Raw genomic sequence first — 16,282 nt, 5'->3', positions numbered from 1 at the left:
GACTTGGCAAGATATGTTATGTTGCCATGACGACATTTAAATTTTTAGAAATCGACTTGACATGATAATTTTTGTCTCCATGTCAACTTATAAAGTTGATAAGTCGACATGATAGAGCTATTATGTTGACTTGACAAGATAAATTATCTCGCCAAGTCTCCAAGTCGAATGGCACTTTAAAGCTTCCGTACAAAACAGGCCCAAAATGATGCATTTTGACATATTTTGAAGAAAAAAAATGGAGAGCTTTGCCTAAAATTCTGAAGTCATTGTAAGTTGTTTAAGGTTAAGTTAACTAGGCCTAATATGCCACATCAGATTTTGTAGAAATGTGAACATCTATTTTTTGTTTGTTTCTTTGTTTCTTTGTTTGTTTGTGCAGGATGCTGATAGCGGGCAATTTTGAAAAGCGAACCCTTATTAAAACAACTTCTAAATCATGCATGAGTGGCCATACATTTTAAAGAAGTAGCCACTTTCAAAAAAATCACGAATGTCATTTTTGTTTCTAGTGTGTGTGTGTGTATGGGGGGGGGGGGGTCTGTGAAGCACTCTGTTCCTGGTGTGTTTTTAAGTGCTGTTGCAGTTTTATCATCCATCGTTGGAGCCCCTCACATTAGCTTCTTCTGACTCTTTCATACTTTTTTTTTTCTATTACGTGTGGAAAATATCTATGTTCAACTCTCCTAAAACTGCATAATCCATTAATTTTTGGAAAAATTGTTACCAATATGTAACAGCACATGCGTGAATATAAGAGACACTCGTTGTGTCATGATTGAGTGAGCGCACTGTAAAGATGGAGCAAGAAAATGCAAAAAAAAAACAATAACAAAAACAAAACAAAAACTGTTAAAATGGCTGGGGGGGGGGGGGGAGAGAACTCGATGATAAAACACAAACACACGCAAACATCCACCAGCAGCAAAATGCAATAAGTGTAGCATAGGAATAGTACTGCCAAATCATTTTGCTCAAAACTTTTCCGTTAAAAAAGTTATAGGCCGATTCGATTAACTAAGTGGGTGTACTTTTTTAAGTGCGTATAAACGTTTATGATATTCCTGATTTATTCTGTGTTATATTTTGTTGGAAAATGAGATTTAAGATAAATGAATTGAATTAAACACACACACACACACACACACACACACACACATATATATATATATATATATATAGATAGATAATATATGTGTGTGTGTGCATAGGCGCCGGAAGTGGGGGGGCAGGGGGGGCGGCCGCCCCCCCAATCCAAAAAGTGGGGGGGCAAAACGCATTTTTGCCCTCCCAAAAAGCCCCCCCCCCAAAAAAAAAAATGATAATAATAATAAAAATAAATGAATAAACAAAGAAAATGAAATAAATATGTATATATATGAATAAAAGGGGAAAAATATGGCTACAAACGGCAGCTTTTGGACTGTAAAATGTCAAAATTTTCAAGCTCGCTCGCTTCGCTCGCTCGCATCCAGCAGTTGAGCCCGGTGAGCCTCCCCCTTAATTTCTAAAGCGAAAAACATAGCTACGACGGCAGTTGTTGGACTCTAGAATGTCAAAATTTTCAAGCTAGCTCGCTTCGCTCGCTCGCATTGAATCGTTATACCATTCTCCTAATGTTGCTGACAGTAATTGCCAGTAGTTGCGCCCGATGCCCCCACCCCTTAATTTCCAAAGCGAAAGATGAATATAGCTACAAACGGGAGTTTTGGGACTGTGAAATGTCAAAATTTTCAAGCTCGCTCGCTTCGCTCGCTCGTATGGCAAGCCATATTACTTTTAAAAAAGATTTTCTGATATCACGAATTCCCTTTCGTGATATCAAAAATTCGAATTTCTGATATCACAAATTCAATTTTTGATATCACAAATACCCATTGGTTTATCACGTAAAACCAATTTTTGATATCACGAAATCGAATTAGTGATATCACAAATTCAATTCGTGATATCACGAATTCAATTAGAGATATCACGAATTCACATTCTTGATATCAAGAAATACATTTTGTGATATCACTAATTCCAATTTGTGATATCATTAATTTACATGGAATTTCAGCACATATCTTTCGCAAAGAAATAATCTGATTTCGAGCATTAGTTTTGCGCTGAAATTCAACCGTAAATTCTAGCGTTAGTTGAGGGCAGAAATACACAGGGAATTCGAGCTTTAGTTCAGTGCAGAAAACCAACTTGAATTTGAGCGTTAGTTGAGCGCAGAAATACAAAGTGAATTCGAGCATTAGTTTTGCGCTGAAATTCAACTGTGAATTCGAGCGTTAGTTGAGCGCAGAAATACACAGGGAATTCGAGCATTAGTTTTGCGCTGAAATTCAGCTGTGAATTCGAGCGTTAGTTGAGCGCAGAAACACACAGGGAATTCGAGCATTAGTTTTGCGCTGAAATTCAGCTGTGAATTCGAGCGTTAGTTGAGCGCAGAAACACACAGCGAATTCGAGCATTAGTGTTGCGCTGAAATTCAACTGTGAATTCGAGCGTTAGTTGAGCGCAGAAATACACAGCGAATTCGAGCATTAGTTTTGCGCTGAAATCCAACTGTGAATTCGAGCGTTAGTTGAGCGCAGAAATACACAAGGAATTCGAGCATTAGTTTTGCGCTGACATTCAACTGTGAATTCGGGCGTTAGTTGAGCGCAGAAATACACTGTGAATTCGAGCATTAGTTTAGCGCAGATATTCCTGTGGAATTTCAGGTGTTATCTTTAAATAGTATATAACGATAGTTACAAAAAACCCTAAATGAAGAGTTTTGGCAACTCGTCTTCATTTAAAGTGATTAGGAATTGGTTTTAAAAGAATCGATGAAAATAAATCGTTTAGCAACATATCTAAAATGCCATTATTGATATGTTGTCAATTACTTCAAAGTCATTATTATATTCTTATTTTTCTCCATTTCTCGCCACTGATTTGGCAGAGACTGGTTGACTTACAACTTTTGTTTGCGTTTCTCTTTACTCTGTCATGTGAAAGATACTCTCTCCCGACCTCCCCCTGTTACTCCTCCGAGTTAATAAGAGAGATTTCTCATTGCGCAGATTAACAAAATTGAAGTCCTTCGTACCACTGCTTTTTTCTTACTACAAATTCTAACTGTTTGTTTGCCATGCAAACTGCTGCATAAAATCCTCATAAGATCTGGATATCTTCACTCTTCTTGATCTGGTCTGAAGACTTTTGGGCTTGTGCATTCCAGTTTTGTTCTCCCCGGTTTTGGTTCTTGAATAAACTTGCCTATATAATTACACTTTAAATTATTTTGTAAAATCATAAACATATTGGGGCAGGCAAACTGTACACCCAACACTATTGGTCTTAATGGATACACCCCTTTGTTCTGGAGGACTGATTTTGAGGAGTGAGAAAATGTCTTTAGGAGAAACACGTTGCTTTATGTGACCACCAGCCGACACCAGTGGTGGACATTTGACAAGTTTACGACTCCCTCTCGCACCCTGCATGACTCACAGTCTCTCTATCTTATTCTCCGCTGCTGACATACACAGACCAGAGGGGTGATTGCCCTCGGTCGGTCCTCCGCAATACAAACACATGGTATGCTTTTATAACACACATACACATACAACCACACATAATTATCATCGATTTGGTGGAAGAGTCTTACTGTATATAAAGGGGATTACCACATGAAAAATGGGGGGGGGGATGTATAATGATTAACAATAATGTAGTAATAGATGACAATTTGAGGACCAAAACGATGAATTAAATGTAGGCCCTAAGTGAACATAGTATCATTGAATTCATGATAACATGTTGCAAAACAATAATTGATTTGTATCAATAATTCAGCGAATATACCTTGATGATCATTTAGGGAATGATGGATGTGTAAATCTCTCATATATAGTTTGTATTTTGAACATTGTTCTAAAAAAAAGTTAGCAGTATAATATACCTTCCATCTGAATATCAGCTCAAAAGTAATGTTCCAATTCCCTGTGTATTCTGCGCTAAAAAAGAAAAAAAAAACCGCTCGAATTCACAGTTGAATTCCAGGGCAAAACTAACTATCGAATTCCCTTTGTATTTCTGCGCTAAACGAATGCTCGAATTCACAGCGATTTTCTGCACTGAACTGACGCTCGAACTCCCTGTGTATTTCAGCGCTCAACTAACGCTCGAATTAACAGGTGAATTTCAGCGCAAAACTAACGTTCGAATTCACTTTGTATTTCTGCGCTAAACTAATGCTCGAATTCACAGCGATTTTCTGCGCTGAACTAACGCTCGAAATCCCTGTGTATTTCTGCGCTCAACTAACGCTCGAATTCACAGTTGAATTTCAGCGCAAAACTAACGCTCGAATTCACTTTGTATTTCTGCGCTCAACTAACGCTCGAATTCACAGGGATTTACTGCACTGAACTAACGCTCGAAATCCCTGTGTATTTCTGCGCTCAACTAACGCTCGAATTCACAGTTGAATTTCAACGCAAAACTAACGCTCGAATTCACTTTGTGTTTCTGCGCTCAACTAACGCTCGAATTCACAGTTGATTTTCAGCGCAAAACTAACGCTCGAATTCACTTTGTATTTCTGCGCTCAACTAACGCTCGAATTCACAGGGATTTACTGCACTGAACTAACGCTCGAATTCCCCGTGTATTTCTGCGCTAAACTAACGCTCGAATTCACAGTTGAATTTCAGCGCAAAACTAACGCTCGAATTCCCTGTGAATTACTGATATCACAAATTCGATTTTGTGATATCAATAATTCAATTCGTGATATCACAAAATAGAATTTGTGATATCAGAAATTCGCATTCGTGATATCACAAATAAGAATTGCTGATATCACAAATTCAAATTAGTGATATCACAAATTTATTTCGTGATATCACAAATTCGAATTTGTGATATCAAAAAATTATTTTGTGATATCACGAATCACCATTGGTTTTTCACGTGAAACCTATTTTTGATATCAAGAATTCGAATTTCTGATATCACAAATTCATTTAGTGATATCTCAAATTGAATTTTAGATATCACTAATTCGAATTTCTGATATCACAAATTGAATTTGTGATATCAAGAATGGATTTTGTGATATCACAAATTCGATTTCTTGATATCACAAATTAAGTTCATGTGCTACACTTACGGGAATTTGTGATATCACAAATTTGATTCTTGATATCATAAATTGAATTCTTGATATCAAAAATTTGATTTTATGATATCACAAAATGGAATTTGTGATATCAGAAATTAACTTTAAATGTAAAAAAGGCTTGCCATACGCTCGCATTGAATCGTTATGCCACTCTCCTAATGTTGCTGCCAGTAATTGCCAGCAGTTGCGTCCGATGCCCCCCCCCCCCTTAATTTCCAAAGCGAAAGATATAGCTACAAACGGGAGTTTTTGGACTGTAAAATGTCAAAATTCTCAAGCTCGCTCGCTTTGCTCGCTCGCATTGAATCGTTATGCCATTCTCCTAATGTTGCTGCCAATAATTGCCAGCATTTGCACCCGATGCGCCCCCGTTTATTTCAAAGCGAAATATGTAGCTACAATAATAAAAACTCCAGTTTTGGAACTGTAGAATATCAAAATTTTCAAGCTCGCTCGCTTCGCTCGCTCGCATTTTATTGTTATGCCATTCACCTTATGTTGCTGACAGTATATAATTTGTCGATCGCTTCACACCGTCATTCCATAATCCATGTAAGGAAAACTTACAATGTTCCTCAATGACTGCGTTGTTTAATGTATCACATTCCGTAATGTATTGTAGTCCCATTATTGCTCACGCACACACGCACAAGCATACAGACCGTCAAAATTACTTTATGGTTCCCCCCATGTTTCGACCCACCGTACGCCACTTTACATATATATATATATATATATATATATATATGTATGTATATGTATATGTATACATATATATATAAATAATAGATGTGTGTGTGTGTGTGTGTGTGTGTGTGTGTGTATGTGTATATTGTGTAACATATGCATGGTCTAATCTTGAGCCCTCTCCAATGTTTGCCCCCCCAATCCAAAACTGCTTCCGGCGCGCCTGTGTGTGTGTGTGTGTGTGTGTGTGTGTGCAAACCGGATACAGTCAGTGCACACGACATAGCAAAGGGTTTGCATATGGCACAATCAAGAAGCGGGAACAATAGCAAGGCTCCCATAATCCAGCGAAGAATATTGTCGCAGAATTTCCGTAGTTAACAATTGACCTGTGAAAATAAAGTTGGAAGATGCAGCACAAATCATAAACTAAAACACAGCCTTTCTCAAAACGACGGCAACTTCTGTTTTTGTTCTTGTTTTTTGTTGTTTTTGTTCTTTCAGAAAACAAACATACCTAGACAGGGCATGATCAATAAAAGTGCTAAATCGCCAAAACCGAAAGGCAATACATGTTTTGGTTATTTATAGAAATGCTCTTACTTCCTATTCAAAATTATATCCTTGCCATTTAAGGTGATTAAATTATTCTTTTCTTTTTGCAGGTATCATTAAGACGTGAAAAGACCCTTATTTACAGCGTTTACACCCAAATGTAAGAGCATGGAGGTATCATTGGTACGAAAGAATTCTTATGCCATTATGTATATCAAAAGAGGGCGCTTTAGCGCATTATCACTTGCCAGATGGAGACCTGTCGATCTGTATTTTGTAAACATGTTCACACTGGCCTACGCTTTCCCAGATTGCAGACTGGGAAATGATGAGCTAAGAAGAAACACTTTTGTTTTGATAATCAAAATGCAATCGAAAGCACCTCCAAATTGAGAATCACACTTAATATCACGCATTTTACGAATACCATGGAAGGTCATCAACCCAACAAATCTTTCTTTATATCGAAAATGCACTTGATTTTTTTTTTTTTGTCATCTTGGGATTTCAAGAAAAAGAAACTCTCAAAAACTCGGCGCTTTTTCATGACATATGAAAATGGACAATTTCCCTTTGTTTACGAAGATATACAAACTTCCATCACGTCATACTCAATGTTACAAGCTTAGTTTATTCACTCAAAATAGACCCGGTAGTGATTAATTTTCCAGCTTTTAACAGTGGTTACTCATCTTCCCAATTTGTGTAGTGCATGTTTAATACTCATTACCACAAAATTTATAGTAATCTATTCGTTTGTAAATCATCATCCACTGAGACCCCGTAACCGCCAATATATTATCAACTAACAAGCAAATGCGTCTAACGACTGTGATCATGACGAGATAAATTGTTACATTTAAACTCACAGTTTGTGAAATTAAAAACAAACAAACCAACACATTACCAACCGTTTCGCTTCTTTAATTCTCATTAAAAGTACAAAGTACCCTGCTTTTCGATTACTTTAATATTGGAATCTCTTTTTCTTCATTCACATTATACGTATGTGCTGTTAATTATATGTTGGAAATTGAGAAAAAACAATGAACTTGAACTTTCTATTCAAAACTGTAACATTTAACCAAGACGAGCCAAGGGAACAAGGAAAATATCCTATGTGTCAGCCAATGTATAGTCCATTAAGTATGAAACTGAATTGACTACGAAAGAGACACAGCAAAAAAAAATAAAGATTACATTTAATACAGTACAGCAATAGCCTGATACAAATACGCATGATACTATATGATAAGAAGAAAGTGTTGAAGGAAATCATCGGTAATCATCAAGTAATTAGACTCTCGTATGTATGAAAAAACTGTTCAAGAGTAACCTCGAAAACACAATTTTATGTCTGAAACCTATTAGGCCTACGTCAAAAAACAAATCAAAACAAAACAAAACAAAAACAAACCCAGCAAAAACAATGATGAAAATATTGATACAGTCTCTTAAAATCAATCTGAGATCCACCTAGAGTAATTCCTAGGAATCACAACTGAATTAAGTTTAACTTGGAATGATTATGGTCACAATTAGTCACACCGATGTCTCAAGAACAGTTGTCGTCTTATAGCGACAGAAACTTTCTTCTCCCAAACATTCCCTACCACTTGCCTACTATTCTATATAATGCTATAATCTTGCTGTATTACATACTGCAGTATTATTTGGGAAATGGTGGCTGCACCAAATAAATCCAATTCTTACTCTCCAAAAATATGATATGAGATTAATTACTACTGGCCGTCATTTTTCCCCTTCAAGATCCCGCTTACTCTATACACAATGTGCTTGTCGTTGTCACTACGTCTGTTATCATTACAATTATGTTTCCCACATCACACCGACATACATGATACGTACTTCTACAGATCAAGATTGTATCTCAGAACACACACTTTGCTTTGCCCTACGCCCTCTACCGACAGCCGTCCACTCAGTGAGTGGTAAGATTTATATAATGTACTTAATATCATATTAAGATATGTTTCCTAAATCACACCGACATACATACTACGCAGGGGCGGCGCAGCCGTGGGGGCAAAAACATCGGTGTTAGATTCAACACCGATCAAGTGTCAATAGAGGACCACACCAAGAAGTATAAAAAGTATGTTGTGATGGTGTTGAAAAGTGTTTCACCTGGCACTTCGTAGTGACACTGCGCTGGTGCTAATTCAACAATGACACCGCATGGTGTTGATTTGATGTTGTTGGTGTTAATGTCAATGGTATAATAACCGCCCAGTGTCAATAGGAGACCACACCAACTGGTGTTACTGTGGTGTAAATGTGTTCACATCATTTTTTTTTAATCAAGCAATTTATTGGAAAGTTCTTAATCGTCTTGTTGAAGTTCAAAATCAACGGAAGAACAGTAACTAAGTAATTATTTCAAAAAAGTTTTATATTTTGAAGTGACATCCGGGGTGCTAGGTAAGTTTAATCTAACACCAAAAATGAGCACTGGAAATTAAACACCAGCTCAGTGTTTCATATCTAACACCGGACTTTTTGCAGTGTACTTTATAATAGTTCATTTCAAGATGCGATATCATATCTCGGGCCATCTTCCTGGTCAAGGATTGTCTATCTCCTGCATTTCATATTATTTCATTGAAATTTTACTTTGAGTGTTTTCTATCCTGGTGTAGATGCAGTATCATTTATATGTTTACTTTATTACTTTATTCGTATGTATGAAATATCGATTTTAAATGATCATCCAACACTGTAGTAAACATTTCTTACATGATTTATAATGGAATGCAAAAATAAACTTGTATATAGGAGAGTATTAGGTTTTGATCGCAGGAATCAAACAACTTCAGTTTGTTTGAGTTCCACATGATATAACATTACATAATATGGCATATTTTTATCTTACTTGTATGAAAAAAAAGGTATGACAAAATAATTACATAAGTACTGTAAAAGTGCTCTTTGCTGCTTATCTCTAGGAATTGAAGTCCAATAATGAAAACCAGCTTGGATTATTTACTTATCGTAATCCAAATTGTTCACTCATGGTCGAAACGCGACCGATCAAAAATCTAAACAGGTGAGTATTTATAGGAGATTCAACATTTAGACTTGAATCGCTCAAAGGTGTAAAGAAAAAAATCGACCTAGGAACAAACACAATCCATTTGCAGTTGTCCTTTGGCGTAAAAATTGTAGTAAGACATCAGCTATCAGTAGGATTAGTGAAAATATTACGTCACGTGTGTGACATTCATAATGTGTGTTAAGCAGCTTTTGATAATACCTATACCCACAATAAAATTAGCTCTAAATGTTATATCATCTTGTTTCATTCATTTCAATAGTTCATTAACGAAAAAAAAAATGATGAGACTAATTTATTCATTACATTGAATGAATTCACTGACAGACGGTACAAGTTGACACTTATGACACACTACTGTGAGGGGAACCAGAGGAAACAAGAAACATGATGTAGCCGACATGAAAACAAGCTTGTTTATTGCTAATACCTTTCAATCGTTAGTAATAAAAGATAACATAGATTCAATTAACAAGCAGTGACCAAACAATCACTCAAAGAAATGACCCTTCAAAAGACAGAAAATAATAGTAAATGTGAAGATGAAAGAGGGATGTCTATGTTGTCGTTTTATTCTATTGCTGCATGAAAGTGGTTTAGAGGGTACCAGTAGCAAGAGTTGGATCTAGAACCTTTAGTACCGAGCCAACCAAGTATGTGCTGCCAGTTACCAAGATCTGAAGGTGATCTGCCGATTGAGGAGCTCCTCGCTCAGCGAACGGTGATATTTCCTGGTTCTGTGTTACCCCGCCGTTGAGTGGGCAGTATTTATCATCCAGCGGTCCCACTGCCCACTGGAGCGCTTCGGTGGCGGACGGTGCTACCCGAATGATGGGAGTCCCACCGTTATCTTTGTTGGTGCTTGGAGGATCCGACTCGCTCTTCATCTTCTTGTGCAAATCTCGATATGCATCCGATAGTGTAGCCAGCTTCTTCAGTAGAGCAGGCAGCTTCAGTGGTGACTGTTTGAAGTCTTATCATAATACCATAGAATGAGAGACAGCAGGACGAGATATGATGGGTTCTACAACAACACACTATCATTAGTAGTATTTTGTCGCATAACTTTAATCATTATTCCAACAAGTTTAGATAAAAGCAATGAATTAACATTTTGTGGAAAACTAACGATTTCAAACATGGGGAGAGGAATCGGGACTCTACCCCCCCCTCCCCTCCCCCCCCCCCAAAAAAAAAGGGGGGGGGAAACACACCCATACATTAAAAAAAAAAAAGTTCCTTGGCTCCTAGCTGATAAGAAGACAGTCAAATTTACATGACACATGGAGAAATCTCATTAGGCTTAGTTCTAGACGGGTATATTTATTGTCCTCTTTTCGGTCGTTTAGATAATCTTCTCTGGAGTCTGGCTGCAGCATGCAGGCATTTCATGAAGTTGGGCCACGCACTGCGGCGGCTCATAAGACAATTAAACACCCAGTGGTATCTGCAAATGAAATTCGACGGTATTTTCTACGACCAGAAGAGTTTATGACACTGAAGAACCTATCTCTAGATAACCATGTCTAAACTTGACTTCCGCCCTCTTGTGACAGTGGTGCCTTTAAAAATACAGTACATGTACCATTTTTCATTTCTTTTTCTTTCTTTTTTTTTCATTCATGCTTTCAGAATTTCACATTTAAAGTAACACCAGTGAAAAAAAATTTGGTTTCCTTTATGGACTTCCTTGAACATTCACGTGAGTTCAGGGAATGCAGAACGATCACTGAAATAGTACAATTTTGAGCGAATTTTTGAGGACAGGTCTGTTCAAAGTTATAACCTTTGTGGTAACCTTGCATGCCGCCCTCTGTAGTTAGGAACTCTGCATCAATTTGTCAGAAAATAAAGAAAATGTACAGGGAGAACCTAGAATTATATGTTTCTGAAACAGCAACATAACTATTTGATTCAAAGGCATACAAAAGAATATTTGCCTTAACAAACAACCAAAATTGGTGCAATTTACTTCTTCTTTTTTCATAGATTATTCGATAGTCCTTAAGCTTTTTCTGAGGTTTCACTAATCTTTCTGCATTCTCTGAATTTACCTACCTTCGAGGAAACTTTCCTTTTTAAGCGTACTATGCCTATGCCTGTTGTGATATTCCCAGAACTTTTCTCCTTAGACTATTCCAGTTCCATTCATCTTTTGACACGGTCCGAACACATGGTAGGTGCACTTGGCGTTATAATAAAATAGATTATTTGAACGGAAACGCAATGTACCTCCTCAAAACAAACCAGGCGGTTATTCAATCCTCTCTATTTTGTCTTCGTTTTGAATTGATAAACATTGCCATACTTTTGTTTTAATAACAACAACCTCCATGAAATCCTTAAATCTTAGCAATTCAAATTAAAATCTTAGGAAAGCAATATTCTTACCTCTGACTTCATTTTCTTTGTCAGATACGCTCCGACTTCCGCAAATGACCACAGCATCGAAGTTACGTTCCTATGACAGTCAGGAAGACGAAAAGATAACTAACACTGCAGAAGATAGGCGAGGAAAGTAATTAAATTACAACGTACAAGAAATATAAGATTATATCATTGTACTTCCTCAAGTTTGTGATGCTTTACATTATTTTGTCATCGTCGTCATGGTTTGAATTCAGGCATATATCTTGGGGTTATTAATAATCTATTCCTTTTTTGGGTCTCTTGATTTTGACGCGACGAATCGAGTGGTGGCGCTATGCAAGTATCCGACGTGAGGACACAACTTTCTTTATAATTGAGCAGACTCTATCATATGATATTGGTTCCCCAAAAGCTTACCACAAAAGGGGCCATAATGTCATGCACTTGTCTATCTCCACCGAGGTAGAACATCAGCACTCGCTTGACGACCCCTCCCATGACCTCCGCGTCACGCTCTGCCACTTCAGCGAACCAGTCTCTACACATGAACGCACTGTGGGTGGTGTGTGCGTTGTCAAGGTAGTATGTTACATGGCTGCCTTTGACCACTTGGTTTCGCCCAGGCCAGTGACAGGACGCCAGTGCTAACCGAAAAAAAAAAATATATATATATATACGTAAGTAGAGTGTGAACTGCAAAATGGTTGACAGTGCTCAACTATATGTGAGCTCAAGCAAGCAAACAAAAGATACAAAAGATACTTGCACGTGGCTACTTAACAACACAATAAAGTTGATAATGACACTACCCTGGGCTTGAGTGCACCAGAGCTGAATGTCTTACATCGTACTTTAACAAGAAACTGTTACTAAGTTGATTTAGTTGATGACGAAGCTTCCGCCGAAACAGACTGTCCAGCTAGAGTCACTCATAAAGCAACGCCTTCCATCCTAATATATATTGTACTATGAATAAATAAATAAATAAATAAATATATATATATATATATATATATATATATATATATATATACATATATATACATAATTATTAGAAGAAAGAGTCTCAAATACGCCATGGATCCAACGATTACAAAAATTTTTATTACAAAATTTTCGGTCTGCCTCAGACCTTCGTCAGTGCAAAGACAATGATGGACAATCATGATTGTCCATCATTGCCTTTGCACTGACGAAGGTCTGAGGCAGACCGAAAATTTTGTAATAAAAATTTTTGTAATCGTTGGATCCATAGCGTACTTGAGACTCTTTCTTCTAATAATTACAACATTCGAAGTCCAACACGTGGAAAATTCCAAGATATATATATATATATATTGTTCTTACCCTTGTTTTGTTTTTATGGGCTACCGAGATTTGTCACGTGCGTTCATTCTTACGGTGAGGTCAGCATTACTACCGTGAATAAATAATCATTCAAAAGTAAGAGTATAATCGGGCAATATTCTTTTGATCATGTTATTGTTATGTTCTTGTTCCTCTAAAACTGTTCTTGTTCTTGTTCTTGCACTTGTTATTGTTCTTATCCTTATCCTTGTTTTGTTGTTTGGGGCTACCGAGATTTGTCACGTGCTTTCATTCTTTCGTTGAGGTCAGCATCACAAAAATTGAATAAATTCAGAAAAGTACAGGGCAATGTCCTTCCGATCATGACAAGTTGTTGTTATATTTTTCTTCTTCTTTTTCTTCTTCTTGCTCTAGTTGTTGTTCTTGGTCTTGTTCTTATTCTTGTATTGTTGTTATGGGCTACCGAGATTTGTCTGGTGTTTTTATTCTTTCGTTGAGTTCAGCTTTACCTACCTCGAGTGAACTCTGAAGGAAGAGTAAATGGCATTGCCCTTTCGAGCTCTCCGTATGTCAACTGTTGTTCACCAGTGGGGTCAATGAGTCCCGTGACAGAGTCTGGATCCACGGGGTGCTCCGGAACTGAGAGAAGATCGAAAGGACAAAAAACACAGAAAAACGTGTACAAATCTAGAGCTTTCCCTTACACCCCCTTCCCCTCATACATTTCGACCTAATAATGATATGTAGACTTTTTGTTGTTTTTCCATAATCTTTTATTGATACCATATTCAATTCAAATACATGGCAAATCAAAGTACATATAAAACTGTATATACCAAAATCAACACAAATCAACAATACATATAGTTATAATCGATCAAATCAAATCAAGCTGTACTATTAGCAAACAATATACATTCAAAAAAAATCTCAAACAAAACACATGGGATCTATTCCCAATAAGCCAGCTCGTAGTTCTACTTTGCGCATGGGCAGAAAAAGATCATTCGTACCAAAACGCATGATGGTTTTTTAATTCACTGAGATAAGCATCTGTCATACAATGATTATTCATGCAATGCTTGTAAATGGTACCTGCCAATACATCCACCTGACAGGAAGCCTGGATTTGGCAATACGACTGATAACATGTCTTAATACATTCAATATAAAACGACGAAACCCTCGAGGGTTGTTGAAGGACCATTTTGGTCACCTGGTCTCGCTATGCAAGATCAGTTTTTCTTAAACACGAATTCCATAAATTGTTGCGCCGGGAAAGCTTACCGGTACGCATTATGTTGGTTTGAAAAACGAGTGAAGTGCCTAACCAACTGAGAAAAAAAGAAAGACCATTTAAGTACCAACGTGCCCATGAGCTAATTACGAACTGACTTGTTTCCCCTCCCAGTAATTAAAATTCAATGTCCCCACTATTCTCTCTACCTCTTCTACCCCCACCTCCCTCCCTGTGGACATCCGGGTCCGGGTACTTCCATACTAACTTTATATCTCAAGATTTTCCTAAAATGAATATTTATTATTTGATGCTAATTTCCCTTTCTCTAATCTATCTTCTAAAATATCATTTTTATTTCATTAAATGAAAGCGGCTGTTTATATCCTCTGCTTTTAAAATCCAATATTGAACAAGAATTAAAATTTGATTTAACAGTTGTCGTTTTCCTTATTGCATTCTTTCATCCCGAACACAATTTGTTCCCAATTACAGTTTCGTAAATCAACATCAACAACAACATGCGTATTAAACTCGCAGGTATAAGATAGATATATTATGCTTCTTCTGCTTTTTTCCTATAAAACAAGAAAGAACATAAATTACTTGAAATTAAACTAAACTGGAGGAGATAATGATTTGTTTGTACAATATCATACACCAGTTTGAACTGAAACTCTCGTAATCGGCTGTTTAAAGTTCATTTCCAGGGAAAACACATAGTTTTGCTTCGTTCTATAACTCTTTTAAACAAATGAGTGAACAAGTTCGAGTGAATTTTTAGTGAAAATGTTTAATGTTGATCACTCAAAGATATTTTTGTTTTCAATCGTTTTTGTTGTTGCTGCTGTTTTAAGAGTATCTTAACCGGTACTACACGTTTTCTTCCTATAAGGAATGGCAAATATATTTGTTTTGATCCTAAATTACTTATATTACTGTTTTCAAGCTATAATGAAGCAATTTTCCAAAATGGCCAGTTCTTCTTCTCTAACATTTCTCCTCCAAACCATCGGTATATCTTAAAGATATATTTTAATGCTCAAATGTATTTTACTTCTAAACCCAATTCTTTAACTGTAGACTTTGTACTAATATCGATCGGTAAGTCACTATAGATGTACTAACGCTGAAATGTATTTTACTCCTAAACCCAATTCTCTATAACTGTAGACTGTGTACTGATATCGAACACAATGGCAATTTCTCTTTAAATCTTCCACATATTTTCATTTCCCACCTTGAAAGTCGAATCTTCCTGGGTCCTTCTCCTCGAGCCAAGCTTTAGCCATCTGCACTGCCAGAGTTGCGTTGATAAGTTGATGCTTTCCAACGAGACCAACTTTGAGCGGGTTGCCCCGGAAGTCGTTGTGTTCGATTGGCAAACACACCCGAAGAGTTGCCTGATCGTGCAAATATGATACGTTTAGTCTATGAATAATGACATGCGCTGATGAAAATTCATTTTGTTTGTTTGTTTGTTTGTTTGTTTGATTTATTTTTCTTCCAACACAATTTCATACATAAATCAAAATTATTTTCAGTAATATCACATGAAATATCAGTAAGCAGATTACAAGTACATTATTCAAAGAAGGAAAATCGATGTGTAAATTAATTTCATTAACAAATTATAAATCGTATTACCAATTTTCCAAATAATAAATCGTATTACCAATTTTCCAAATAATTATCTGAGAAATTATGCGGAAGAAGGACTGCCACTATAAGCAAAGGCTTGAGCACGTGGCAACCCAGGGACCTATCAACATCAAAAAATTATATTGTTTACGGAATGGAGAAATACTACAAAATATAAAACACTGTAAATACATTATCTTTTTTATATTCCTAGTGCATAGATACGAATAAGAGTAACGTGAAA

At 36.7% G+C, this 16,282-nt stretch overlaps 1 protein-coding gene across 1 annotated transcript in view; it reads right to left on the bottom strand.

The window, feature by feature from the left end:
- Window positions 1–10,078: 10,078 nt before the first annotated feature.
- Window positions 10,079–16,282, bottom strand: part of LOC139710700 (folylpolyglutamate synthase, mitochondrial-like) — a 40,395-nt gene continuing 34,191 nt past the window's right edge. The window contains exons 8-12 of the mRNA XM_071622620.1: window positions 15,638–15,800; window positions 13,674–13,799; window positions 12,270–12,496; window positions 11,874–11,943; window positions 10,079–10,455 (exon numbers count right to left, since the gene is read on the bottom strand). Coding sequence (XP_071478721.1) covers window positions 10,079–10,455; window positions 11,874–11,943; window positions 12,270–12,496; window positions 13,674–13,799; window positions 15,638–15,800 — 963 coding nt within the window. The remainder of the gene's footprint in view (window positions 10,456–11,873; window positions 11,944–12,269; window positions 12,497–13,673; window positions 13,800–15,637; window positions 15,801–16,282) is intronic.

Source organism: Diadema antillarum, unplaced genomic scaffold (assembly GCF_040938485.1).
Source record: "Diadema antillarum isolate AM-2024a unplaced genomic scaffold, OU_Dant_1.0 seq00001554_RagTag, whole genome shotgun sequence".
NCBI classification, from domain to species: Eukaryota; Metazoa; Echinodermata; class Echinoidea; order Diadematoida; family Diadematidae; genus Diadema; species Diadema antillarum.
Note: the sequence above shows the minus strand (reverse complement) of the source record. Positions and strands in the feature narration are given on the sequence as shown.